Genomic DNA, 26961 nt, shown 5'->3' on the forward strand with positions numbered 1-26961 from the left:
ACGGCTGAAAATGGTGCAGGAAATCAGCCCGATAAACAAGGCATCTTCCATTTTGATCATAATACAGTCATAAGATGACTTAACCCAGCCTCCATTTTGGAGCCAATCCCAATCCTGGAAAAATGGGGATGGTTGGCATCAGGAAAGGCATCCGGCCATAAAAATCACGCTGAAACCTCTAATGGAGGAGTCTAGTCAAAAACATAGTGACCTCATATAAAAATGGGAATAACTAGGGAAGAAAAAGAAAAAGACAACAGTCACCAGCTGACTTACAGCTCCACATGGGACTGGCCCTTTGTGCCGTATGTCAGTCGCAGGTCACTGCAATTGAGGCTCTGTGTGTCACTGGTAGGGAGTGACACAAACCAATCTTGGTGGCCACACACAGGCTTCTCAAACAGTGGATTGCACCACCAGTGGGCTACAAGTAGGTTGTGGTAGGTCACCTAAGCCAGTGTTTCCTGCTGGTCAGTCACCTAAGTGATCTGCAGCACTGTGTGACATGCTTCTCCATTTTTCAGGGAACACTTTTCAATGGCGTGGGGGTCTGCAATTACAGCTTGTAGGTCGTGATTAAATTTAACAAGGCAAAACTGGGCTGCCAGACCATAAAGGTTAAGAAACACCAGTGTAACGGATGGCAGCGTGGGCTGAATGCACAAGAATTACCCACGTGGATTGGTGGCGCAGATCAAAACAAACCTTAAAGGGCCTCCAAGAAATAGAAAACATAGAAGACCACATGGATTATTAATAATAATAATAATAATAATAATAATAGAGTCCTGCGGTGGGTTGGCACCCTGCCTGGGATTGGTTCCTGCCTTGTGCCCTGTGTTGGTTTGGGATTGGCTCCAGCAGACCCCTGTGACCCTGTCTTCGGATTCAGCGGGTTGGAAAATGGATGGATGGCTGGATAATAATAATAGAGTTATTACTGCGGCTGGTATTGGCAATTTGCAGAACATTATTACGTTATGGTTCACCTGTGGTTCTTGGCCGTAAGTACGAGTCGCCTCAAATCAGTTGGCTGTACACTGGCACATAATTGTATACGAAATAAGCGCTTGGGTGGGGGGGCTGTTTCGAGCACAATGGTAAATCGTGAGGTACACAGCCTTTTGCTGCCGATACTCAGACGCTGAAATGGAATTAAAATTAATTGACGTCACATTTATTCACGTTTCTGGATTTTGTCACCACATGAAGTGTTCTCACAGAAGCCCCGCCTAATTGATATTTTTACCAGTGGAATGGTTTTCTAACGAGCCCACCTACACATCTGGTAACACTGCCCACAAGCACAGGGAGAACATGCAAACACACCCAAAAGGTGGCAAGTTCAACCCACTGGATGATCATGCATCCTCTGTGGACCCTCCAAACATAATGTGTTGATATTTCACAAGGCAGTCTGTAGTCAGCTTTGTGCCTTTTTAAATCACAATAAAAAGCAAACCAGTGATCCTCTGTCCATGAGGCATTGAGCACGTCTGTGGATGAGCTCTGCAAAAACCTCTTGTGTGGTTAGATCAACATTCAAGTGGGCCAAGTGATAGGTGCCGTACCGCCTTTTGAACTCTCCTTTTGCTTCGGACCACCAACAGGTGCCTTCAGCAAAAATTATCATAGAAGGACTTGAAGTGGTGCCTGGCACATCAACTGATCCCAGGGGCTCAGCCAGCTTCAGAAAAATGGACATCAGTAATTTAGACACGAGGAGTGCCATTCTATGCTATTTCAGGGTAGTTGATCATGAATGTGATCATATTTTTGATATTTCTTTACCGGTGGTTCTAGGTCTCCAAGATCCCCTCTCAGAAGGTTAAAAATGACAAATATCAAACATTAGAATGTGGGGTATCATTTCAGACTATATCAAGGTCACTGGCTACAAATCTGATGTTATTTTTGAACCTCTATTAGCCCTCTATAAGAAGGTGAAAATGACATTTTTATCAAAGTGGAGAGTAAGCATTTAAACTGAAGCACTCTTCTTGTTTATTATATACTTCCATCTTTACATTTCTTATGAAATCCCAGAATTACTGCTGTTGACGCTAATTCAGCCTTTTATTATTTTAATTTTTTCTAATCGTCTGGGCACTTTAATGATTTTAACAGCGTTCTGGTCATTGTTAATCGCAACAGTGTCCCTGATACCTCCTGATCCTAAATCGGAAGGCCCTCGCCGAAATGGTTCAAAGCAGCGGTTAAGGCCATCCCGCTGAAACGCGTCACCGATCGCCGCTCTTTACATATAGCGCCTTTCATAATGCGAGCTCTTTCTCTCGATATCCGTTAGGATTTAAATCCTAGGAACAAAAAAGCATCCTTCATGTTGACAGCATCCGCAAAGCAAACCGTGAGAGGCGACCTTGAGCCCAGAGCGGCTCGGTCGTGTGCATCACGTATGTGTGAAAAGAGCAGGAAAGCAGGCAGGCAGATGCACGCGCGCGCGCACACACACACACCCATACACACACCACAAACACAAACACACACACACACGCACACGCACAAGCAGAATAAGCGTGTCACATTCGAATTTCCCGAGCACACGGAAATTGTTCGCGCGGACCCACCTGCTCGTCTTCTGGCACCCTCCCCGAAACACAACACACCTTTGGAGCCCCAGCGCATCACGCCGCACCTGTCTGTCAGTCCGTGACAGGTGTGTCCCTATTACGCACTCGTCTCTTCTTTTACTTACACTGCTCAGCTTTTGTCGACATGCCGGCCGTTGGGTTTCTCTACGGGTTTTTCGCAGTTCACAATCTGTGCTTCTCCCTCTTCTGAGCAGTCGCGCAGCTCCGGTCCGCCGCTGTGGGTCGCTGCTGTCACGTTTCTCTTCGCTCTTTTCTTGTTTATCGTCGCCTCTCTCTTTTTTTTTTCTTTTTTCTTGGCGGAGCGGAGCTCATTGGCCGCGCGTCGTTAAATCCGTGCGAGGGGAAATTCAGAGAGGAATAAGAGGATGAACAGTGGGGGCCAGCAGCTTAGCATCGGGGTGGGCATATTTGTCCCAGTAACGCGCCGCGATGGCACTGTTTGGTATTGATGAGGAGTGTCGGCTCACTGGCGCATAGTGGACATGGCAGTCTTTCTTCGCGCTGGCAGCAGTTCAGTGCGTCTTGCGCGGAAGGGGGGGGGGGGGCGAATAAACGAAAGAGAGGCTAGCAGAGGAGCAACAGCCAATGACTGCTTCTTAAATAAATGACGTCTTCTCGTCCCCTCAGTCCTGCTTTTCATTCCAATCGATTTCTTAAATAGAAGGTAGGGACAAGGTCAATAGACAAGGTCAATTTCCAATTGGGATTAATAAAGTATCTATCTATCTATCTATCTATCTATCTATCTATCTATCTATCTATCTATCTATCTATCTATCTATCTATCTATCTATTGTGACTTTCAAATCACTCTATCTATCTAGCTATCCATTATATAGTGCCTTTCACATCTATCTATCTATCTATCTATCTATCTATCTATCTATCTATCTATCTATCTATCTAGAATTTCCTGGCTCATTCCAGATCAAAACTGCTGTTCTCAAGTATGGGAGCAAACACACGAGTGGCCCACCAGCTCCTGGGTTCAAATGTGCGCAGGTCTCTTGTTCTCTACCGTGTCTTTGTGCTCCTGCTGTAATGCAAAGCCATTTGGTCCAGGACTGGTGCCGCTTTGCGACGTTGTTGGATAAGCCTGGGGCTCTCTGGGACTATGCGATGGAAAATGCAGATTCACAAAATGGATTGATTACCTGCCGAATGATCCCATTTATTTTCTTATTTGTTAATAATCACCAGCTTGTCCACAGTGTACGACATGTTCATGATGAAGCAGTAGCTTTAGTGAAAATGCATGAAGGTGTGGGAACACATCAGGCCCACTGGCGCACTCTGATATATTCCTGTTAACAACATCTTGTGTCAAGGTGCTAGCACAGCGTCCATCCAACTGCCACCCTGAGTGACCTCTAAAGTGTCTCCACTACTTTCTGACTAGCCTTCCACCTTGTCTTACTGACTGTACATCGGCTCATCCTGGACCACCAGTTCTGGGTTCACAGATGCAACGCAAGGCAAGCATCACCCTTTCAAACCACTGAAAACACCACTAAGGAAACATCACATGAGGACAAGGACCCAAGGTCCGCTAATCCACTTTAATTAACCCTGCCCACATGCCTAACCTACCCGTCTCCTTCCTGCCATCTCGTAGAACCCAAGACAGCTCTGGTAGGTGGCTGCCTTTTTAAATGCCAGCTACACAATTACTTCAGAGTTCAGCCTTCTGGTGGTCCTGGCATTCCTGCTTGAGCTCCACCCTTGTGACCCATTTTCTTTTGTTTTCCCTTTTATTAGTGTCCCCCTATTCACTATTTAGGGTGCTCAGATGCTGCTGCACATGATGATCAAAGGGATGAGTCTGACTGCAGATGCCTTGACCGGTGCCCCTTTTCATCACTTTATAGAGTTTTGGATTCTGGATTTGGTCCTCGGCCCTCACAATTACAACATCAGTGTTTCTGCTCGCTTCTCATTTTTCTGCCTTTTCCTGTTATTATGAATGTATTACAAGTTAATAAATGTAGGATTTCCTATCTCCCGGTGTCATGCCCTTGTGTTTGTGCTTTCCCAGTTTAATAAACTGTCATTTCAGACCTGAGGAATCTCAACACACACAACTTCCAGGACTGGCACTTCCTATCTTTTCCCGTCACTGTAGGTGCCCAGCAGCAGAGTGAATGGCTTGATTCTGAGGCCCCTGCATCACATAGAAAGTGCCACATCTGCCACTGGACTCTTTTGGCTCATTTAAGTCCAACAGAGTGTAATTGAGGCCCAAAAGACCTATGAGGCCGGTTTCATAACACCCCATCATCGTGCAACATCCACAATGCCATTCACAAAACACCTATTGAATGTTCTGTTACACTGAGGGTCCTCTGACTCAGAGAGTGTCTTGTGTTGGGCATTGTGAGTGTTACGTGTGACCTACATCATACCTACTTACAGGCTGCAGTTAGGCCTATGTTAGCCAGCGCCCCCTGGTGGCAGACTCACCTCCCTTCAGGTCAGTCTAATTTACTAGAGATTTCCCTCCATTGGTCGCAGTTCTCTTTCTTTTCTGTGAGTTTCTTCTTCTGCCCACTTCCTGTTCCCAGTAGGACAGTAGACCTCACCGGAGGCATTGGGCTAAGCAGCCAGAGCAACAACGGAATATAGTGGTGAAGTGTTTACTGTTGGAAGGTGTCATATTAGGCGTGTGTGTATGTGTGTATTACAGAAAAAATCCACGCAAACATTTGTGGACTTCACTTTATTCCTGCAATTTTACAGCTGCACTTTTCTTTTTCTGCTTTTCTTTTCCACTGAGGTGACTGTGAGGGGCTTCAGTCCGGTGGAGACCGTGTCTTGTAGTCCGGCAGGTGATACAAAATCCAGCCAGCTGGGCCCAACAGCGTTACTGTGAAGACCATAATGGTGAAGATGGACTTCTGGCAAAGATAAGGGGAAGTGGGTTGAAAGATGGCTTGTATAGCACCATTCACCTCGGAATAGAATAAAGAGCCAATCAGCATGCAAGATAAATGGTGATAAATGAACAAAGATAAGAATTAATAATCATAATAATAATTAAGAATAAGAAGAAGTAAAGGTTAATATTAAAATAACAATGAATCATGATTACGTTCATTTTAATAATGAGGAATGACAACATTATTTGTAAAAATAATTGTAAGGCTAATAATACAAATAATAAATAAGGAAAAAATGAACACTCAGAATAATAGTGGAACATGACAAAATTAATAAGAATTCAATTTTGACTAAATGAATACTAATAATAATGACAACAAAATGAACAATAGTAATAATGAATAATTGTATTAACATCAAATGAAAATGAAATAAATACAAGTAATAATATATAATGACAAAATGAATAGTCATGAATAATGATAAAAATAATTGCAAGACTAACAATAATAAATGAGGATTAAATGAATACCACTAATAATGATGATGACAAATAATAAATATTTAAATTGTGCTAATGATAAAGATAAATGCAGACAAAATTATTTTTAACAGTGACAGTAAATACTTATGACAAATTTAATAATAAAAATAAATGATGAAATTAATACCTTTAATAATGAAGACAAATTTAAAAATAATAAATGACATTTAAATGAATCCTAACGATAAATGAAGACAAAATTATTATTATTATCACTGTTATTATTAAATTACAGTGACAATAATGATGACAAATTAAACAACACAAATAAATTATTAAATAAACATTACTAATAATAAGGAAGATAAATATAATAATAATAATACATATTTAAATTAATACTACAACAACTACTACTAATAATAATAATAATAAATGAAGACAAAACTAGCATTATTATGATTATTATTCATAATTCATAATATTCATGATTAATGTTCATATTCGTAATAATAATAACAACAGTGACAAAGATAACAAATTTAATAACAAAAATAAAAGATTAGAGGAATACTGCTACTACTACTAATAAATAATGTGATAAAATTAATAAGAACAGTGACAATAATGAATGATTTCATTATTTCATTCAACATTTAAAAACATAAGTGATTAGATGAATACTATTAATAGTGATTATGACAAATTTAAGAATAAATTATATTTAAATTAATACTATATTACTATTTTTAGTAATAATAAATTATGCCGCAATTAATAAAATAATAAATTCCAAAAAAAAAACAAATGATGACAACCTTGTAATAACATTAACAAAATTATTAAGTGACACTATTGAATTATGACGAATTTAAAAATAATAAATTAGATGTAATAGTACCACACCTACTAAAAGTAATGATAAATTTTAAACTATTTAATAATAATAACGTAAAAGTTAATAGCAGCAATAATAATAAATTATTACAAAATATACAAAATAATGGTTCCTGCCTTGTGCCCTGTGTTGGCTGGGATTGGCTCCAGCAGACCCCCGTGACCCTGTGTTCGGATTCAGCGGGTTGGAAAATGGATGGATGGATGGATGAAATTATGACTAAATGAATACTGGTTAACAATGAAAAAAAAACCCGTAATAGTAATAATAACAAAGTAATAACAATGACAAGAAATGATAACAGCATTAATAACAACAACACATAACGCTAAAATGGACAATTTTAACAGCGATGAGTGCTATTTAAATGAACGCGCACCCTCCTACTCCTCCTTCTAATGATTAATGATCAAGGTCCATTAATGACGGTAAACACCAGCGCCTATCATGGATGCTACAGTTCCGCAGCTCTTAGTGCCCGCCGGCCGGGCAGCACGTGACGCGGACGTGCCGGCCGCTCCCTTATTATGACGCATTGACCAGAGAGCATCCCAGAATTCAACTTGACAGCGCGCTCATGCCCATCCCGACAGTCGCCGCCACAAAGTGCCAACTAGTCCTAAATGGGGTGCCAGTCCCATACGGGAATGAGACGGGCAGGCCCAATTATTTCCCCGATCCCGGTCATCTGTGCAACCGCGTCAGTCACCTTTAAAAGTGACGAGGGTATTAAGGCGACATCTTACTCAGGGATGTTACTCATGCTGCCTCCAGTTCTTGCAAATGGGGGAATGGGGTCTGTTCACCCACAGACTTAATTTTCCTTAAACTGTGGACCAAACGTACTGTTAATGACACCACCACACTCATACGCCTCATTGCTCACTTGCGCCCAGTTGCTTATCTGGTTCCCAAGTGTGTCTGTGGGGTCTTGAATTCGCATCCCCGGAGCCCATCGAGGCCAGCTCATGATGGAACACGGTTAGGGGAGCTTGACAAAACAATACAAATTTAACAATTTCTACCTCTCCTGGTTACAGACTCCCGACACACACCCCATTCAGCTTTTGACGAGCGGTACAAATAGATGCAAACGTGCTACCCCCTAAAGGAACTCGTCACATTAGCACCAAAGACCAAGCACTCCGGCACCCTTCACCTCGAGTGTGCTGTTTCACGCCCCAAATCCTGCACATTCATTTCAGGGTTGCTAGGATACCGCTGTCCGGAATACGAGAAGATTACTGCAAGCCGCCCTAACCCTGTTCACTTCACCACTTCGCGTGTATGTGCAGCGCGCTCTCGTGCATTCACGCACTGTATCTCGTCTCCTATAGTTTGTCGGTGCTTACCGCAAGGCGCTACACTCATAGTAAAGGCTGGACAGTAATAAGCTCGTGTTGTTCCACGTTATCGAGAATTGTCCAGCAGCGCCTGATTTGTAAATTGCGAGGTGCTCGTAACATTCAAGTTTCAGTGGCGGCGGTGTTACACGGAGTCCTGGCCATTACTGTGAATATTATCTGTAAAGGTTTCATAATCGCGCCGCCTAAAACAAGCAGATTAAAAGGAGTCACGTCTTGGTGACAAGAGGACCTGATGGGGGCACAAGTGTAAGTGGCGCAGAGATGTGCACAGCTGCTTCGTCATTCCAGTCGCCTCTGTGCGCTTCCTGCTAGTTCCGCCGGCGTCCACTTGCATAAAGTTTAAAAGGTTTTTAAAGTGACTACAGCTTTCAATCCAGTAGGCAACAGAAGTGACAGCTGTCATCTGAGGAACGCCACTTATGAAAGTTAAGGGACTCGCTGCTGCAAACCACCCCAGCACCGACTTCATCCCACACATGTACACATCGTGGAAGTTTAATAATACCGACTACCTGCAATGGACAACGAGCGGCGACGTCGGTCCACCCCGCCTGGGGCTCCAAACGGACATCTATGAGCACTGATCCTCCCTCATCCCAAAATATGCGCGTCAGGTTCAATACGGTAGTTCGCTGTGTGATGGACAATACACGGTAAATATTCCATTATTGGGATAAGCAGTAAAATGGATAAACGAACGAATAAATGAATTGGCACCGAGATCTAGCGGTGGAGGGCTGGCACAGAAGGTCCGTTTACCAAGATGAAGGCATAGAATGTCTGGATGATGGAGCTCCTGCGCTGTTCCCGTTTCGATCCACCTGTCTTTACGAGCTGTGCTTTACTGACGGGCTTTTCAAACGGCAATGCGTTACCAGCCATGGACGGGATGCCGCTGTATCTATTCCTTGTGTAAAGCATCATTAACATTTAGGGTTTTGGGATCCATGCCAACATTAAGTTTGGCGATCGGCACCGACGGTTTTCACAGGTGTTTTATGAACTTTCTTTGACGTTCCCTACGTCATAGAATCGATTAGCCGGTCGCTGTTTTTTTTTAGTCTTCCCACCCCCAAGACGTGATGAATACTCACGGCCGCTCCGATCTCTTCTTTGGCTCGTTTGCTGCTGATGTTCACTCGCGACTGCAGCTCGGCTTCACTTCGTATGGCATAACGACCCGACCGGCTCAGAGTCCTCAACATAACAGACATTGTTCTTCCTGAAGTTGCGATGCCCACCGTTACGAATGAAGAATCGGGTCGCGGGCGGGGCTTATAAATAACCACCCGGACAGGGGGCCGGGCTTTAGGCCGGCGTGGCCGACACAGGTGGGTGAAGGACATAGAGTGGCGCAGACTATGGCGAAATTTAGACTGGCTAAATTCAGTGCTGTTTCACTTTGGATGTTTGGAACTTTGTCACACCATGCCCCTTGTAGTAATTCAGATGCCCCCCTTACCGTCCTGGTTTGGAGTCAGTGCTGCTGGAGCCACGCATTCTAGGTGACAGACCTATTATGTGCCCCACATAACTGAATGGTCCTGACAGACGGACTCCCAGCGCCCAAATACTGCCAGCCAAAAATCTTTATTTTATTTCAAGGCAACCATCACCACAATAGACTTTAATTTAAAAAAAAAAATCATAAAAGAAAAAAAAAATATTGGAATGTTTCACAGACACCCATCTAAACTGCACTGCTCACTATAAATGTATCCCAGAATCCTCAAACAGGGGCTCTGAAGTCCAAACCAATAGTTTAATCCACAGACCCCCCAGAGTCTAGCTGTAGACCTCCAGAGCTCTGTCCAGTTGAGGAGCTACTCAAATTCCTCACATCCCATGATACTTAGCATCCTGTGCATTATGTTATGTGATATGTCCAGTCGTTGGCATCTTTCTTCACACCTTGTGCTTTGTACTCATAAAACATCTTTACGAAAGGGTTAAGATTAGAGTTGTTGGAGGTGTTAATAATGACAACTGTTGAGTAGGCGTGTCTTACAGAGTCTCTCGAGTAATAACTGTATACCTTGTGACATAAATGTCCAATCTGATTGGCTGAATTCCAGAATTGCGGAGGTCTGAAGCTGCACCCATCTCAGCTCTGGGCCCATTACAAAAATATCTCTTCAAAAGAGCTACTGGTTCAAATAGCAGTGGACCTCAGTGGAGAATTATGGACAAGGACACAGCCTACAATGGATGCCGGTCATGGGGGGACTCAAGTCTGAATTTTAGTTTAGCCAAATCTATGCAAAATGGAAAATTTATCTTGGTCATGGAAACAAGCTTCAGTCACCCTACAACCACCATAATGCTGTCTGGTCAGGCATGTCCTTACAGTTCTGACCTTGTAACCATAGGTCTCACATTGCTACACTGGCTTCCAGTTATGTTCAGAGCTGACTTTAAGATCCTCCTTCTTCCCTATGAAGTTGTTAATGGTTTAGCTCCAGCGTTACTTTGCCATCATTTCCAGGAAGACATCACAATCTCAAAATGCGGGCCCTCCTTAATATTCCAAGTTTAAATAAATTGTTTGTAGGGGGTGGAGCTATAGGGCAGCCGCACCCAGGGGGCAATCTGTTCCCTGATATTTGAAAGGCCACATTGGATTTAGGGTTAAAGCCTCCTTGGTTTTATGACTAAAGCCTCGTTGGTTCAGCAGAGCTGCTGCTCACATTGTTTTCAGTCCTGCTACACTTTTTGGTCTCCTGTTATGATTTTGATTAAAATGCCCCCCCCCCAAACCCCGGAATCAGCTACTCACACAGCTGCTTATTCGAATTTGGGATCCCTGGGGCAGAGCAAATTCCAGAAGCAACCCTAGGTGCAGGACAGAAGACAGCCATGAAGAGGGCACCAGGTCTGTTACTCACCGACACTCATCCCTATTCTGTTTGATGTTGCCAATGAACCAGACCTGTGTGCCTTTTGGAACGCAGGAGAGAAAACCGATATACACATGGCACATTGAATCAACCCACAACGGGGGTCTGAGCCCAGAGAGTGAAGGTGTCATTTCCACCGTTTTGTGTCAACAAATTTATCAACGTTTGTCTGCCACATTCAAGCTAACAGGTTGTCTGGGGCCACATAGTCACTGTGTACTCCTCCTGAAGACCCTTCTACTGCCCGAGATTGCACGATTATAATATGCGCAGCCAATCCCTAGTCCCTTTTTACAGGTCCACCAGACCCTCTTCCGAGATTATCCTGGCTCCTCCAACCATTCATTAAACCAGCGTTTCTCAACCTTTAAGTATTTGCGACCCGAGTTTTCATAACAGTTTTAATCGCGCCCCCCTTAACGTTTTTTTGAAAGGAGCCCACTAATACCAATTTGTTCTTTTTTAATTAATGATATATCATAGATACATATTTTATTATACCTACTGTAACAGTTGAGGCCTTTATCGACCTCTCGAACCCTCAGGTACCACGCCAAACACCAGGTAAAAGTCCAAGAATTATTTATTTGGACACTACTAAAGTGCACAAAGCACCTCCACTCCACAATACTCATATAAACAATAAACAACACAGTAATCAATCCTCCACACTCCCAGACACTTCGCCACCCTTCCTCCCAGCTCAGCTCAGTGTACTGGTTTCCCAGAGTCCTTTATATAGTCCCTGACCCGGAAGTGTTTCTCCCTTCTGTCCATGTGATCATGAACACTTCCGGGTCGGATAAAAAGCTCCTTTCTTCAACCCGGAAGCATGTCATTTCCTCTTGTCATGTGATCATGACGCACCTCCGGGTTATAGGGCAAATAAGAGTCCGGCAGCCTCCCCACAGCGACTCCTGGTGGTCCCCATGGTATCCAGCAGGGCTGTGCATATAAACTACAAAGTCCATGAGGCCCTGCTGGAATTCGGGGAACGTCCACGCTGTTGGGAGAGCTCCACCTGGCGGCTTGGGGGTGATGGCAGGAATATTTAGCCGGCCACACACCACACTACTTAACTTTTCTCGACATTTATCTAACTCTATATTTATTTTTCTAGTATCAGATTGTAGTTTAAGTTAATTTGTTTTGGTTTCAATAGATGAATTTTTCATATTTTCGATTCTTGTTTTCTTTTTTTCACATCTTTGCGTCGCCCTTTTTGTAACTTTGTGCCCCCCTAAGGGGGCCTGCCCCACAGTTTGAGAACCACTGCATTAACCTTTTCCCTTCTGTACTGATGAACTTGGGTTCATCTAACGGCTTCCTGCTGGCGGGGTATTTCCTCAAAGGTTAGCACTTTCTTTCTCTCTTCTCTGGCTCTGCCCTCTTATTTACACATCTCATTGGGTCTCCAAGTCAGGTGGTCCCTCTAAAGCAGTCCATAGGTTTGAAAACCCCTTGAGACTGAATTTATGTATTATTATAAAAACAATGAAAGGTACAAACAGACACAGACAGCAAATATATCTGACAACCGTTACGACTGGTCTGTCCAGACTGCGTAGACTAGAACTTTACTTGTCTCGTCTTCACTGTGCACCCGCCTTAAGATAACTTATCATAGATGGCGCCGGCGCTAATATGCAATTTCTGTTTTACCAACAGTTCAGAAGCTCATTGAGTGGAAGGCCCTAAGGATATTCCCCCTTCCTATTCCAAGACAGGATTCTTCCAGGGCCTCACTATAAAAGTAAATCAATGACCGTGAGTTGCCATTTAGTCTGAACCTGAGAGACGTGACAGCAGGCTAGTCTTTATTTTCATCAGTTTATTTGTAATTTTTAATAATCAAGTCCTTAAAAATTTTGGAGTATAAAAAACGATATGTGTGAGTGTACAGAGTATACCTATGGACATATGGCGTGGTGGTCTTATGTTTTATTATAAACTCGATAATGATTAATAATATAATTGACAGTCCTAGCATCATTACACTGGTTACCTGTGCCTTTTAAAACTGACTTTAAAATTCTGCTTATGGTATATAAAGCCATAAGTAATCTGCTTCTTCGTATATTTTGAAGTGCCTGTCTCTTGCATTCCAAGTCATAACGAATGGCGGTCAACTTACCGTTCTACGAGTCAAACATAAAAGAAGTGAAAAGGTGGCCTTTTGCTGTTATTCACCAAAAAATATGCAACACTTTAACAATTTAGATGTGCCTGGCTAACACCATGGAACATTTAAAAAAAAACTCCTAAAAATCCCACTTTTTAAATTTGTCCTTTTAGTAGCTGCATTTTAGTTGTAATCATAATAAACAAGGTATGCACAGAATAATCCTACTTTTCAATGGACCTGCCATTGTTATCAATCTTTACTTTCCTCTCTTTTTTTTTCTGATTTCCCCCTGGTGGTGTTTTGTGCCACCATCACTTGATGCAAAGTCCTGAACAAGCTGCCTGTGATGTCTGAATGAAAAATGAAAGCGGATACCTCAAGTTCTCATGAACCCCCATTGAACTGAATCCTCTAAGATGAAGCCTTCAAAAACAATAAGGGATGCCTTGAGGAGATTTATGTTTATCCAGAGCACCGGACTCATCTTTAGACAACTTAAAAATACCACTACAGATAAGTAGTTGCTTCTCTATTCTTTATATAGCTATCTTATGTAAGTGTGTATTATTTATTTTTTGTGTCATTTATCATTATTATTCTTATCTAATTTTTAATTAGTTTTTCTTTTCTTGCAACTTATTCTTTGACATCTTGTAGAGCACTTTGAGCTCCATACTATGTATGAGAGTGTGCTATGGAAAGAAATGTTGTTGCCACATTCAGGTCTGTACACTGACTTCTGAATTGCTTTAGCATTCTTTGGAAATGACCAACCCAGCCATAGGGGATGCACAAACTAGTGTGTTTAATTTGTGACAGTCCCAAGCCCGGATAAATGGGGAATGCTACGTCAGGAAGGGCATCCGATGTAAAATTTTACGAAATCAATATGCGGACAACAATACAAATTTCCATACCGGTTCGGTTGAGCCCCAGGTTAACAACGACCACCACCAGTACTGTTAGCCAACAGGGTGCTGGCGGAAATTGGGCTACTGTTGGCCGAAGAAGAAGGAGAAGAAGGAGAAGAAGAGGGAGGAGACGTGTCCAGAGGCAGGAGGAGAAGAGGAAAGTAAAGAGAGTGGAACTGAGGGTAGGAACTTTGAATGTTGGCAGTATGATTGGTAAGGGGAGAGAGTTAGCAGATATGATGGAGAGAAGGAAGGTTGATAAATTGTGCGTGCAAGAGACTAAATGGAAGGGGAGTAATGCCAGGTGGATCAGAGGGGGATTCAAATTATTTTATCATGGTGTGGATAGGAGGAGAAATGGAGTAGGGTTTATTCAGAAGGAACAGCATGTCAAGAGTGTTTTGCAGGTGAAAAGAGTGTCAGACAGAGTAATGATTATGAAGGTGGAAATTGGAGGTGTGATGATGAATGTTGTTAGTGCATATGCACCACAAGCTGGGTGTGCAATGGATGAGAAAGAAGACTTTTGGACTGAGTTGGATGAAGTGAAGAACAGTGTACCCAAGGGACAGAAAGTGGTGATTGGAGCGGATTTCAATGGACATGTTGGTGAAGGGAACAGCAGAGATGAGGAGGTGATGGGTAGGTATGGTGTCAAGGAGAGGAATGAAGAAGGTCATAGGATAGTGGATTTTGCCAAAAGGATGGACATGGCTGTGGTGAATACGTATTTTAAGAAGAGGGAGGAACATAGGGTGACACACAAGAGTGGAGGAAGATGCACACAAGTAGATTACATCCTATATCAGTGTTTCCCAAACTCGGTCCTGGTGAACCCCTGTGGCTGCAGGTTTTTGTTCCTACCAGATTCCTAAACAGTGACAACACCTGATAGCACTGATCTCATTTAATTAGCTGTATTTTTTTTCTTTTATTCAACATTCAGAAAACCATAGCAGCAGCATTTTTACATTTATAAGACATTTAGAAATATTTCTGCTTTTGCTATAGATTTAAATGCTTAACTCTCTTTTGTTGATTTCATTATATTTTGCCCTTTCTCTGTGCAGTTTTTCCCCCTTTGTTGTATCTTAATAATGACAATTTAAAACGAGCAGAGCAGACACGCAGGCAAACAACACTAAATAATTAAAGGCTGCAAGTTCTTTAGCAACTGACCCACTAATGAGCAAATAATGGATTAATTAAACAATTAGAAGACCTAGAAAAGTAAAATGAAAATCAAGATGAAAATACTGTTAAAAAGAAAAAAAAAACATTATTCCTATATAACTGCTTGATACATTTTAATTTTTTTTAGCAAATTTAGTTTTCTAATTTCTATATTGTTTCCTAAACACAGAACTTGGGAAATATCAGTTCACTTAATTAGCCCAGGAGTTCAATTAAAAACAGAAGCTGGTTGGAACAAAAACCTGCAGCCACAGGGGCTCACCAGGACAGAGTTTGGGAAACACTGTCCTATACAGAAGAGTCAATCTGAAGGAGATTGAAGACTGCAAAGTGGTGGCAGGGGAAAGTGTAGTTAAGCAGCATAGGATGGTGGTCTGTAGGATGACGTTAGAGATCAAGAAGAGGAAGAGAGAGAGGGCTTAGCCAAGGATCAAATAGTGGAAGCTGAAAAAGGAAGACTGCAAGGTTGAGTTTAGGGAGAAGGTGAGACAGGCACTGGGTGGTAGTAAAGAGTTACCAGACAGCTGGGAAACTACAGCAGATGTAGTAAGGGTGACAACAAGAAGGTGCTTGGTGTGACATCTGGACAGAGGAAGGAGGAAAAGAAAACCTGGTGGTGGAATGGGAAAGTACAGGAGAGTATACAGAGGAAGAGGATGGCAAAGAAGAAGTAGGATAATCGGAGAGATGCAGAAAGTAGACAAGAGAACAAGGAGATAAGGCGCAAGGTGAAGAGAGAGGTGGTGAAGGCTAAAAAAAAGGCGTATGATGAGTTGAATGAGAGGTTGGACACTAAGGAGGGAGAAAAGGACCTGAACCAATTGGCTAGACAGAGGGACCGAACTGGGAAAGATGTGCAGCAGGTTAGGGTCATAAACGATAAAGATGGAAACATACTCACAAGCAAGGAGAATGTGTTGAACAGATGGAAAGAGTACTTTGAGAGGCTGATGAATGAAGAGAACGAGAGAGAGAAGAGGTTGGATGATGTGGTGATAGTGAATCAGGAAGTGCAATGGATTAGCAAGTAGGATTAGGAAGTAAGGACAGGTATGAAGAGGATGAAAAATGGAAAGGCCGTTGGTCCAGATGACATACCTTATGGAAGCATGGAGGTGTTTAGGAGAGATGGCAGTGGAATTTTTAACCAGATTGTTTAATGGAATCTTGGAAAGTGAGAGGATGCCTGAGGAGTGGAGAAGAAGTGTACTGGTGCCGTTATTTAAGAATACGGGGGATGTACAGGACTGTAGTAACTACAGGGGGATAAAATTGATGAGCCACAGCATGAAGTTATGGGAAAGAGTAATGGAAGCCTGGTTAAGAAGTGAGGTGATGATTAGTGAGCAGCAGTATGGTTTCATGCCAAGCAAGAGCACCATAGATGCAATGTTTGCTGAGGGTGTTGATGGAGAAGTATAGAGAAGGCCAGAAGGAGTTGCATTGTGTCTTTGTGGACCTGGAGAAAGCATATGACAGGATGCCTTGAGAGGAGCTGTGGTATTGTATGAGGAAGTTGGGAGTGGCAGAGAAGTACGTAAGAGTTGTACAAGATATGTACGAGGGGAGTGTCACCGTGGTGAGGTCTGTGGTAGGAGTGACGGATGCATTCAAGGTGGAGGTGGGATTACATCAGGGATCGACTCTGAGCCCTTTCTTATTTGCAATGGTGATGGAATAGTGATGGACAGGTTGACAGATGAGATTAGACAGGAGTCCCTGTGGACTATGATGTTTGCTGATGACATTGTGATCTGTAGTGATAGTTGGGAGCAGGTTGAGGAGACCCTGGAGAGGTGGAGATGTGCTCTACAGAGGAGAGGAATGAAGGTCAGTAGGAACAAGACAGAATACATGTGTGTAAATGAGAGGGAGGTCAGTGGAATGGTGAGGATGCAAGGAGTAGAGTTGGCAAAGGTGGATGAGTTTAAATAACTGAGATCAACAGTATAGAGTAATGGGGATTGTGGAAGAGAGGTGAAAAAGAGAGTGCAGGAAGGGTGGAGAAGAGTGTCAGGAGTGATTTGTGACAGACGGATATCAGCAAGAGTGAAAGGGAAGATCTACAGGATGGTAGTGAGACCAGCTATGTTATATGAGTTGAGGACGGTGGCACTGACCAGAAAGCAGGAGACAGAGCTGGAGGTAGCAGAGTTAAAGATGCTTAGATTTGCATTGGGTGTGACAAGGATGGATAGAATTAGAATTGAGTACATCAGAGGTTCAGCTCAAGTTGGACGGTTGGGAGACAAAATCAGACGGGCGAGATTGCTTTGGTCTGGACATATGCAGAAGAGAGATGCTGAGTATATTGGGAGAAGGGTGCAGAGGATAGAGCTGCCAGGCAAGAGGAAAAGAGGAAGGCCTAAGAGAAGGTTTATGTATGTGGGGAGAGAGGAGATGCAGGTGATGGATGTGACAGAACAAGATGCAGAGGACAGAAAGATATGGAAGAAGATGATCCGCTGTGGCAACCCCTAACAGGAGCCACCAAAAGAAGAAGGAGAATTCTTTGGAAATGGCCGCAGAAGTCTCTGAGATCTGCTTCATCTCTGCAGAACTGTCCATTGCACTTCTATTTAATGTGTTGCAGTTTCCTGTCATTCTGCTCATCTGGAGTTGCCATGAGCAAGTAACACCAGGCACAGAGGCAGCTTCAAAGGGAATTCAGATGGTTATCTCCTGAGGAGTGGTCTGGTCTGGTCTGTCTGGAGGATGAGCAGAAGGGAGCAATGGGCAGCAGAGGTAATCAGAGAACAAGGTGGGCAGCAGGCCCCCAAATGATCTCATTAGAGCTCTGCTTGACTTGGGTGTCTGGTTTGCAGTGAAGTTAATGATCAGGTGGGGAGTTATCTGGAGATCCTGAGAGGCTGCACAGCCATTAACTGTCATGTCTCCCCTCCCCTGGCTGGGGTTTAAATTCATGTTTGATGTCTTTTTATTTTATTTTTTTTGTTAGGATGATTATATACATCTTTCTTTATGTCTGGTTTTGTCTATGTATATAAGCTGCCAAGGTTATGTTCCATACGTTTTGTAGGTGGTGCTGCCCTAAAAATCCAGAGGGTCTGACTCTTCCACTGTTTCTCGCGGTTCATTGTGATTCTGCCAGGGAGTTGGTGAGCTTACTTGCATCTCTTGTGATTTATGTGAATTATTGCAACTATTTGCTCTGTTTTTTGACTTTGATGTTGAATTTTTTATCCGGACTGTTTGACTTGGGTTTCCTTCTATTTTTTCTCTGTGCTCCACTTGTGATTGGAATTATTTTTGTGAAAAATAAAAGAAGATTCAGCGCTTGCCGTTATTAGTAGTGAGGCTTTGACGATGATATTCCCCTGTAGCGGGCATTATTGTTTTTGCATTAGAACTCTTCAGTGCTTGGGACACCCAGTTCACAACATTAACTGCCTGCTACACTTTAGTTGTGTGTACAGTCGTCCGCATGACAATGTAGTATTACATCTGGTGACGTCTGGAAAGAGTTACCAGTTGTGGGGCAGGTACGCATTGGCGTCTTCATTTTGGCTTCCACCGCTATTATAATACCCATTACTTCTCATGAAATTCATAGCATATTCAGGCACAGAAAACTTCCATGGGGGAACATGAGACAAAGTCACAATTGGGCCAAATTGCAAATCACCTAAAAAGTAAGTACTGATGGTTTATAGCAATCAAATGAGGCTAACGATCTGTTTCACAAACCCAAAGCCTGCATTTCTGATTTCGTTACTCCTACCGACCTGTCAGAGGCATCGCAACCTACAAAGCGTCATAAGGAGTTTCCGAGCGGCCGAATCGAAATCCGGCTTTACTAAGCCACTATATATCACTGGCATAAATCGAAAACATTGTTTAGGTTATTGTTTAGGTTATTCCGTGTGCTTTTAAGATATCTAGGGGCACTCAATTCAAAAGTGAAAAACACTTCTCTCCATCACGTAACATTTGTTCACAATCCACATTTTTTAGCTAACATAAATTTTTTGCTTTTGAATTATAATTGATTAAATATCAATATTTTACTTTAATGATAATTTGTTTCAAGTTGGTATTATCGAAAATCAAAATCTATTAAAGCAAAACGTTTTTTAACAGTTATTAACTAAAATGAGCACTGTTGATACATATGTAGGGACCAGAAAGTTCTGTGTATAGACAGATGGGAAAGACACTATATAAAAGGACAATAAAGTGGTGCTATACGATAGACAGACAGATCCACTTCATTTGTCTCCAAAGGTGAAATTAGGCTTTTTACACAAGATCAATATGTAAACAAACAAATGTGCATCAGAATAAGTAAAAATGAACAAAATAAAAAAAAGAAAATATATATATATTGTGCAATTTAATTAAAAATATGACGGGATGGAAACATGTTAATAATATTTTTATCGTGTTAATAAATACAAATAAAAATAACTTTACAATTAAAATATCTTTTTTTGATGAGTTTAATTTTGTAGACCTATGATCAGCACGTTCCTCGGTCACGTGGTGCCACAGAGCGCTAATTCGCCAACGTTTATGCATCTCAATCTTGGGTCAAGTTACAAATCCTAACACTAAGGACCAGCTTCCCATACAAATTCGTACATCCATGATTGAGTAATTTACATCTATGTAAAATAAAAAGCAGAAAACCTGAAACATCACAATCACTAAAGGCGTCCGTACTGCCCGCCCGCGCCACGTAACTGACGCGACTGCCCAGTCGGCCCGTGTTCCGGCACACATGCGCAAAACTATTCACTGCCACTGCGCATGTAATTTCCGTACAGATAGCGCGGAATAGCCAGGAAACGTCAGCGCCCCACGCACGCCTGATAGGTTGTTTCAATAGACACAGATGGGTCAAAGTTGAAACTCTGTTGTTCAACAGAAGGACCAAACATGGAGTCCATTTTTCACGAGAAAGTAAGCGAGCACTTTGCTTGTAGTCATTTTCGACAGTTTTTTTTCCCACCTGTGAAAAAAACTATTTTTACGCAGAAAGCTGACCTCGTTTAGAAATGGGCTTCGTGATCGCGTGCAGGCGGCTAAGCAAGACAGAAACGCGCTGAAAAAGTTAAAAGCTGCTGCGCCGTTCTGGCGTCACGGAAGTGTTTCAAAGTCTACGAAGCTCGAACGCGGCTTCACGAGCAAACGTGGTCGGTGGTTCGAAAGCGATGAGCTTTGTCGTACACGGACGTTGCTGGTGCTCTGACTCGCCTGGCGCGTTGGGCATATCGCTGATTTACGGAGCTGTCAGCTCGCGTCGGTTCTGGGGGCTTCAAGCGTCACGTCGAGCGACTCGCAGAACTTCTCGGTTTTAACTGAAATCTTGTGCATTGTGCTTCAAATTGAGCAAATTGTCGTGAAAGGCCGTATGTATCGTTTATTTGTCGTGTATTGATTTAAAAGGTTTGTCCAATTGAAGTTCGCTAGTAGCCCCCAGTTTGTCAGTAGTCGGGGTTCCTAAGTAGCAGCTACGGTTAAATTTGTGCTGGTGATGTGAGAGCACATTTAGGTCAAGATGACTAATCTGTGTGAGTTAAACTGAAAAGTGCAGCCTTAAAGCAGACGGATTTCACAGAAGAGTCCCGTCGCTTATTGTCATGGAGGTGGCCATTGATGTGTAGCTTAATAAAGACCTTACATTCTGTAAACTCAATGGGGTGAATCGTAGGAAATGCGGTTTTTATAGGTCTCCGATGACTTGCTAAACGTGAGCACCTGTGTAGGGTCTCTTCAACTCCCACGTTGGTTAAATGTGTGACCCCCAAGCAGCCTCCCTAAGCTGTGGGTGCCCTTGTCAGTTGCACACTTCATGTTCAACGTCTTACTGCAGGGGTGTCCAGCTCAGATCCTGGAAGGCTGTAGGTTTTCCTTCCTGTCGCTTTCCAAAACCTTTTGATTTTTGTTTTCTCTTTAGAGCAATGTCAAAATTTTTTGTGGACCACGGGGTCAGTAGCAGTCATCAATGAGCTGGGGATGATCCTTTGTTGTTCTGGTTGTAGTATTTATTGACGGGAACAAGATTAACATTCAGGTTTAGCAGAGTGCACCTGAGCTCTGCACTATGATAATGACTAAGTTGTAGTGTCAGAGAAGTGGAACAAAGTTTGGCACTAACATAGACCACCACCACCTCATGAGAATGTTTAACAGACTTAGTATGGTGAGTCATGTTGCAAAGTTAATTTCACATGCATGGGAGAGACTGTTACAGACATGAAAAAACACACATTTCCCATTAAAAATATGGAAACTATATTTTGTATTTCTGTTTGGATTAAGTATGGCGTGATACCGAGTCAAACATTTAACTCAATGCCACCTGAAAAAGACAAGTGATGCATTTTTATACAGCAAAATATAAGAAATCAAAAAAATACAGATATTTAACCATATCCCCAATTAAGAAATCAGTCGGCCACTGGTTTGAAAAGTATGCATTAAAAAATGCTGTCAGCTTCTTCCATGCTTTTTATTCCTTTGGAATATTGCGGAGGTATCTATGTGGATGTTCTCCATATCTGAAATGAGATGTCTCACAATATGTCTTATATACTGTCTGTGCTCTACTGTGAAGTTTGTGCAGCCACAAGGCATTCTTTACTAATATTGTCCAGCTTCTGATTTGGTATTTTAAACACTTTGGTGACTGCTGGATTAGTTTGGTTATTAGGGAAAACTAGGCATGGAATGAATGGCGAGTATCAACTCTTCTGTATTATCTACATAACTGGGAATTGACTTACAGCAAGGCCAGATTAAGATCCCCACCATAACCCCCTGAGCAGGTCCCACAGTGTTGCACATATATATATTTGCATTCTGTGAACATCACATATTTAAATAAAATAAGTCATAGGTGGTGGTCACTCATACATTAGATCAATGGGGTTGGATATAGTGTAAGAGTAACTGCATACATGCGTTACCACTGAACAGGAAGGCCCTAGGGTAGATACCCAAGTCACCCTAATGGTAGCTCCACCCAGGAGTTACAGAGAGACAGGTGTGCTTCAGATCTGATTCTACAAACACTTACCTTAAGTCATTCCATTCCATATAGGGAATGATTTCAGGGCCCTTTTCTATGCTGAAAGTGAATAATATTTACAAACAGTGATAGCAACAGTAATTTTGATCTGGTGTAGCTTAACAATTGCAATAATTTTTTTATTAAGTTTACATAAGGACACAATTTTTCCTTGTGCTTTGTCCTTTTAAATTGAGAAGAATAATCAGCAGCACATTGTTAATGGAGCGATGGCAAGATGTTATTTGCGGGCATGCTGTTGTTAATGGCCAATCAGGTAGCCAACTGAGCAAACATAGGAACAACACAAGGCCAAAATGAGACTTCCTGCAGATTAGCTAAATTTGAGACTGATCTTAATCCACTGTTCGCTGAGGCAGTATTTAGACCTGAGGATCGTCTGGTCTTAGTACTGTCTGGTCTTGATTCGCTGCTAGTGCGGTACACAACAACTGAGCCAGGCAGATGAACATTACCAAGACCACCACCTTTCTTTATTTTCTGATATTGGTTAGCTGGTCATGGTGTTGGCTTGTTTTGCATCTCGTTGTTTGACTACTCATTTAGAAGAAATCAAAAACAAGGGGACTGCAAATCAATTAAAATAATGGCAAAAGTTAATTAGCAGCAAAAACTGGTCACTAATTAGGAAAATGGTTAGAATGAATAGCTGCAGCCACAGTTGTCCTTCAGGATCAGAGTTGGATACCCCACCTTAGTGTTTTGGCTTTTGTTGTATGTGCAATGCATGAATGGGAAAATGTTCTGATAAACATAACTGCCTTTTAGTACTACAGGAAAATATTTACATAAGGACATAAATTTGACAAACAAGACGGGAGGATTTATTCAATTTGTTGCTTGTTTGTTTAGCTCCTAGCGTTGCTGTCCCAGTAACTCATCCAGATGCTTCTTAAAGGTTGTCAAGATTTCTCCTTCAAGTCATGCTTCGGTAATTTGTTCCAGAGTCTCATGATTCTCTGTGTAAAGAAGTGCTCCCTGGCTTCAGTCTTAAATTTCCAAAAATGAAAATTCTCAGATTTAATGGTCAAATCCTAAAAAGTCAGAGTGGTGGCTGTCCAATTTAAGGGTAAGTGTAGAAATTGCACAGCCACAGTTAATACGCCTTAGCTGTGAGTATCCCTGTTGAGGGACTGATGAGCACTGCAGTGCTCACTGGCCTGTTTAAGTCAAAATTGTTCTAATGAATACATATATTTGAGGTAAGGAAGACAGATGTTTCAAGATCAGAATTGTGGCATGTTTCTTGTTAGCACATAGAAATCAGAATTTGACTGTATTCTGTACCCATGACCATTATGACACTGGGACTTGTAAGGCAGAACAGATAGTAGTTGTATATGTTTAATGTGTGGACATTCAAGCAGACAGTTACTGTCACAGGATCGTGAATGAATGACGCATTCTCCAAACCATAAGGCAGGTGATTTAAATACAAAATGAGGAGGTTATCATCCCTGTAGCACAGGTATTTTTTGAGATCAGTTTTGTCATTTTGTTTTGTTTTTTTTTTTTTTCTTTTTCCAGCAAGAAGGCTCTCTTTGTGCCCAGCACTGCCTCAATAACCTCCTTCAGGGAGAGTACTTCAGCCCTGTTGAGCTGTCTGCCATTGCACAGCAGCTTGATGAAGAAGAAAGAATAAGAATGGCAGAGGGGGGCGTGACAAGTGAGGAGTACAGGACATTTTTACAGGTGATCTTTTATTGTTTTTCATGGCTGTTTTGCCATGCTGGTGTCTTTATGCAGTGGTACATTTCTTTTTGCTAGTTAAATGGTAGTAGTTCATTATAGTGTGCCTTAAAAGTGCTCGCTTGACCAGTTCTTTACTTATATGGAGAAACAAATCCTACATTGAAATGTTGTTTCCTTTGATATTTTTATTTTAAAACACTGATGCTATAAATTAGACTTTTTAAAATTGAATTTGTTATTTGGAAGCAAAACATTAGAACAAAACACAACTAAAAAAAACATGAATGCATTCCATGGAATGCCACGTTCAAAACCCACCCTAACAAAAGAGCATTACAAGGTGAGATCCCCATCCTGATGTACTGTATTCAGCACCAGGTTATTTCAGCTTGGGATAATGGGGGATTCCAAGCTTTTCCTTAGACCACTGGGTGCTAGGCAAGATTCACTTCCCAAATAACACTACATTGCAGACTTTCTCCAATTTAGACAGCTAATTAAATAAGACTGTTGTTGTCATGGTGTGTTATTTTTCTTGTAAGTATTAATCTTTTCAGATATGTTTTAAAAAGTGCTATAGTTCTCAACAAATGAGTATTCCTGCATGGACTTGTGGGGATCACCTGTGATGACATAATTATGAAGAATATGGTGAATTAAGTTTGATTTAGTGCAGACATTTTAAATGTATACTGGCTTAGATATTTTCCACTGATTTTCCAAATAATGCAACGATATTTATCATAATGAAAAAATCTTTTACTGTATTCCCTGTTATGCATTAACTGTATGTTATTACACCACAGCCAAGAAGCTTTATGTGCAGGATGGAGTTCATTTCATTTCCTTTATTCATTTCAATTCATGATCACTTCTAAGCCTTTCTGGATATTTTCATTCTTAATACTTCATTAAGACCCTTGAGTAAGACATATAAATTGTAAAGCTTTCAGGAGCAGAGATACACTGTATGGCCAAAAGTTTGTGGACATCTGTCCATCACACCTATGTGAGCTTGTTGGTCATCCCATTCTAAAACCACAGGCCTTCATATGAAGTTGTCTTCCCCCACGTAACTACCTCCATTCCTCTTTGTACAAGATATTGGTGTGTGTCTGTGAAAATCTGTGCCCATTCAGCCAAAAGGATATGTCAACGTTACAACTCATTCCAAAGTTGTTCAGTACGGTTGAGGTCTGGGCTTTGTGCAGGCCACTCAAGTTCCTCCGTGTGTTTTGGTTACCTGGCTCTGTGCACAGGGGCACAGTCATGTTATAACAGGGAAAGGCCTTCCCTAAACTTGTGACAAAAAGTTGGAAATGCACAGTTGTCTAAAGTGTCTTTTTATGCTGTAGCATTAACCAAACTTTACAGTAGGCACTATGCAGTGCAGAAGGTAGCATCCTCATACCATCCACAAAACCCAGATTTATCCACTAGCCAGATTGTGAAGCATGGTTCATCACCAAAGACAGCACATTTAAAGTTCTCCAGAATCCAATGGGCTGTTTGCATTGCACATAAAGATCTTAATCTTAGGCACTGAAACTCCTTTCATTATGCTCCCGATTCACAGCTTCAAGAGACAGCCTGGTTTGAGTAATGTAACAGAAATGAGATGATTTTTATGTGCTATGCACTTCAGTACTCAGCAGCCCCGCTCTGCAAGTTTGCATGGTTTACCAGTTTATGGTTCAGCTGTTGTTGCTCCTCGGTACTTCCACTTCACCATAGTAACACTTACACATGCCTAGCAGAGCAGATATTTCAATCCTGACTTGTGGCCAAGGTTCCATCCTATGACTACCCTGACTTCTTCAACTGCATATTTGAATGCTCAAATATCCGAGAGGAACATTAAACTCCCACCGTTAGAATATGTGAATGTCACTTCCTTGGAGACTCAAAGGAGAACAACCCTGCTCCTCCTTATAAACATGCACAAAGATCCAAGAGGAGTGGTGTACCAGTCGCATTGCCTCTAACACCAAGAGACAGGAGCGAAGCAGAGCCGGGTGGTGCAGGTGCATGTGAGCTGGGAGGCAGAAGCAGAGAGCCCCAGGGGGTGGCTAGGGGTTAACCATTACTTGCTTTGTTAACGTTTTAGTATTGGTACTGAGCTGTGAAAATTTTAATATCAATCCAACTCTCTGTAAGTTACGTACTTTTGAGTTATGAACCCATCAGCTCTAGGTTCTAGGGGGCACTTAACCAGATGAAGATGATTTGATCAAGTCGGAGTAGAGTTAAGTGGGTTTGGTAAGTATTCATGCTAATCCAACACTATACCAAATCTGTAAAAATTAATTTTAGAGTATATTTAAATAATCAAACATGGATACAAATGCAAAATATATCAATTATGTCATTGTTCTTAACATCTTCACTGAATTTTAAAGCATCTTCTCTTTTGGGAATGAGCAAATGTCAGACTGTGCTGTAAAAGTAATACAGTAGATTGGAGGCTTTAGTTGTTTTGTGTGTTTTCACTTCCCTACTGTTAACAGTTGAATTTATTTTTTACTTGTTTTTAGCAACCATCTGGAAACATGGATGACAGTGGTTTCTTCTCTATTCAGGTAATTGTTTAAATTTCACAATAGGGCTAAATGTGGACTTTGTTTACTTGAAATAAAATTATGCTATCAAAACTTAACAATACACCATAAATTTAAAAAAAGCAAACACTGAAGGTAATGTTGCACAATTAATTGTATACTACCGGTAATTGTGAAAATATTATTTAAGCCCCAAATTGTTTATTTTTTAAATAATCCAGCATTTAACAATTTCACATTAATAGTTTAAGTGGTTCTCAGCTAAGTTGTTGTTCTATTGTACTGCATCCAC

At 41.7% G+C, this 26961-nt stretch overlaps 3 protein-coding genes across 3 annotated transcripts in view; 1 reads left to right on the plus strand and 2 right to left on the minus strand.

Moving 5' to 3' along the window:
• Positions 1 to 3240, minus strand: part of LOC114666589 (protein unc-79 homolog) — a 223515-nt gene extending 220275 nt beyond the window's left edge. The window contains exon 1 of the mRNA XM_028821501.2: positions 2717 to 3240. Coding sequence (XP_028677334.1) covers positions 2717 to 2738 — 22 coding nt within the window. The 5' untranslated portion in view covers positions 2739 to 3240. The remainder of the gene's footprint in view (positions 1 to 2716) is intronic.
• Positions 3241 to 5312: 2072 nt separating this feature from the next.
• si:dkey-85n7.8 (COX8 domain-containing protein) lies at positions 5313 to 9738 on the minus strand. The gene is made up of 3 exons (XM_051920015.1): positions 9701 to 9738; positions 9333 to 9597; positions 5313 to 5506 (listed from the first exon to the last, which is right to left on the minus strand). Exons 1-3 carry the CDS (start codon positions 9736 to 9738, stop codon positions 5402 to 5404), a joined length of 408 nt encoding a protein of 135 aa, XP_051775975.1. The 3' UTR covers positions 5313 to 5401.
• Positions 9739 to 20156: 10418 nt separating this feature from the next.
• Positions 20157 to 26961, plus strand: part of atxn3 (ataxin 3) — a 32652-nt gene continuing 25847 nt past the window's right edge. The window contains exons 1-3 of the mRNA XM_028821237.2: positions 20157 to 20288; positions 23947 to 24111; positions 26646 to 26690. Of these exons, the coding sequence (XP_028677070.1) occupies positions 20265 to 20288; positions 23947 to 24111; positions 26646 to 26690 (234 nt within the window). The 5' untranslated portion in view covers positions 20157 to 20264. The remainder of the gene's footprint in view (positions 20289 to 23946; positions 24112 to 26645; positions 26691 to 26961) is intronic.

The sequence above is a fragment of the Erpetoichthys calabaricus genome, chromosome 16 (genome assembly GCF_900747795.2).
Source record: "Erpetoichthys calabaricus chromosome 16, fErpCal1.3, whole genome shotgun sequence".
NCBI lineage: Eukaryota > Metazoa > Chordata > Cladistia > Polypteriformes > Polypteridae > Erpetoichthys > Erpetoichthys calabaricus.

Bases quoted from the DNA above. Each gene is read 5' to 3' on its own strand.
- si:dkey-85n7.8 (XM_051920015.1), bottom strand. From the start codon at position 9,738: ATGCGTGGCTCCAGCAGCACTGACTCCAAACCAGGACG. The intron at 9,598-9,700 runs GTAAGGGGGGCA...ATTTCGCCATAG, and splicing joins ACTGACTCCAAACCAGGACG to TCTGCGCCACTCTATGTCCT. The intron at 5,507-9,332 runs GTGAGTATTCAT...TATCTTTGCCAG, and splicing joins AAGAAGAGATCGGAGCGGCC to AAGTCCATCTTCACCATTAT.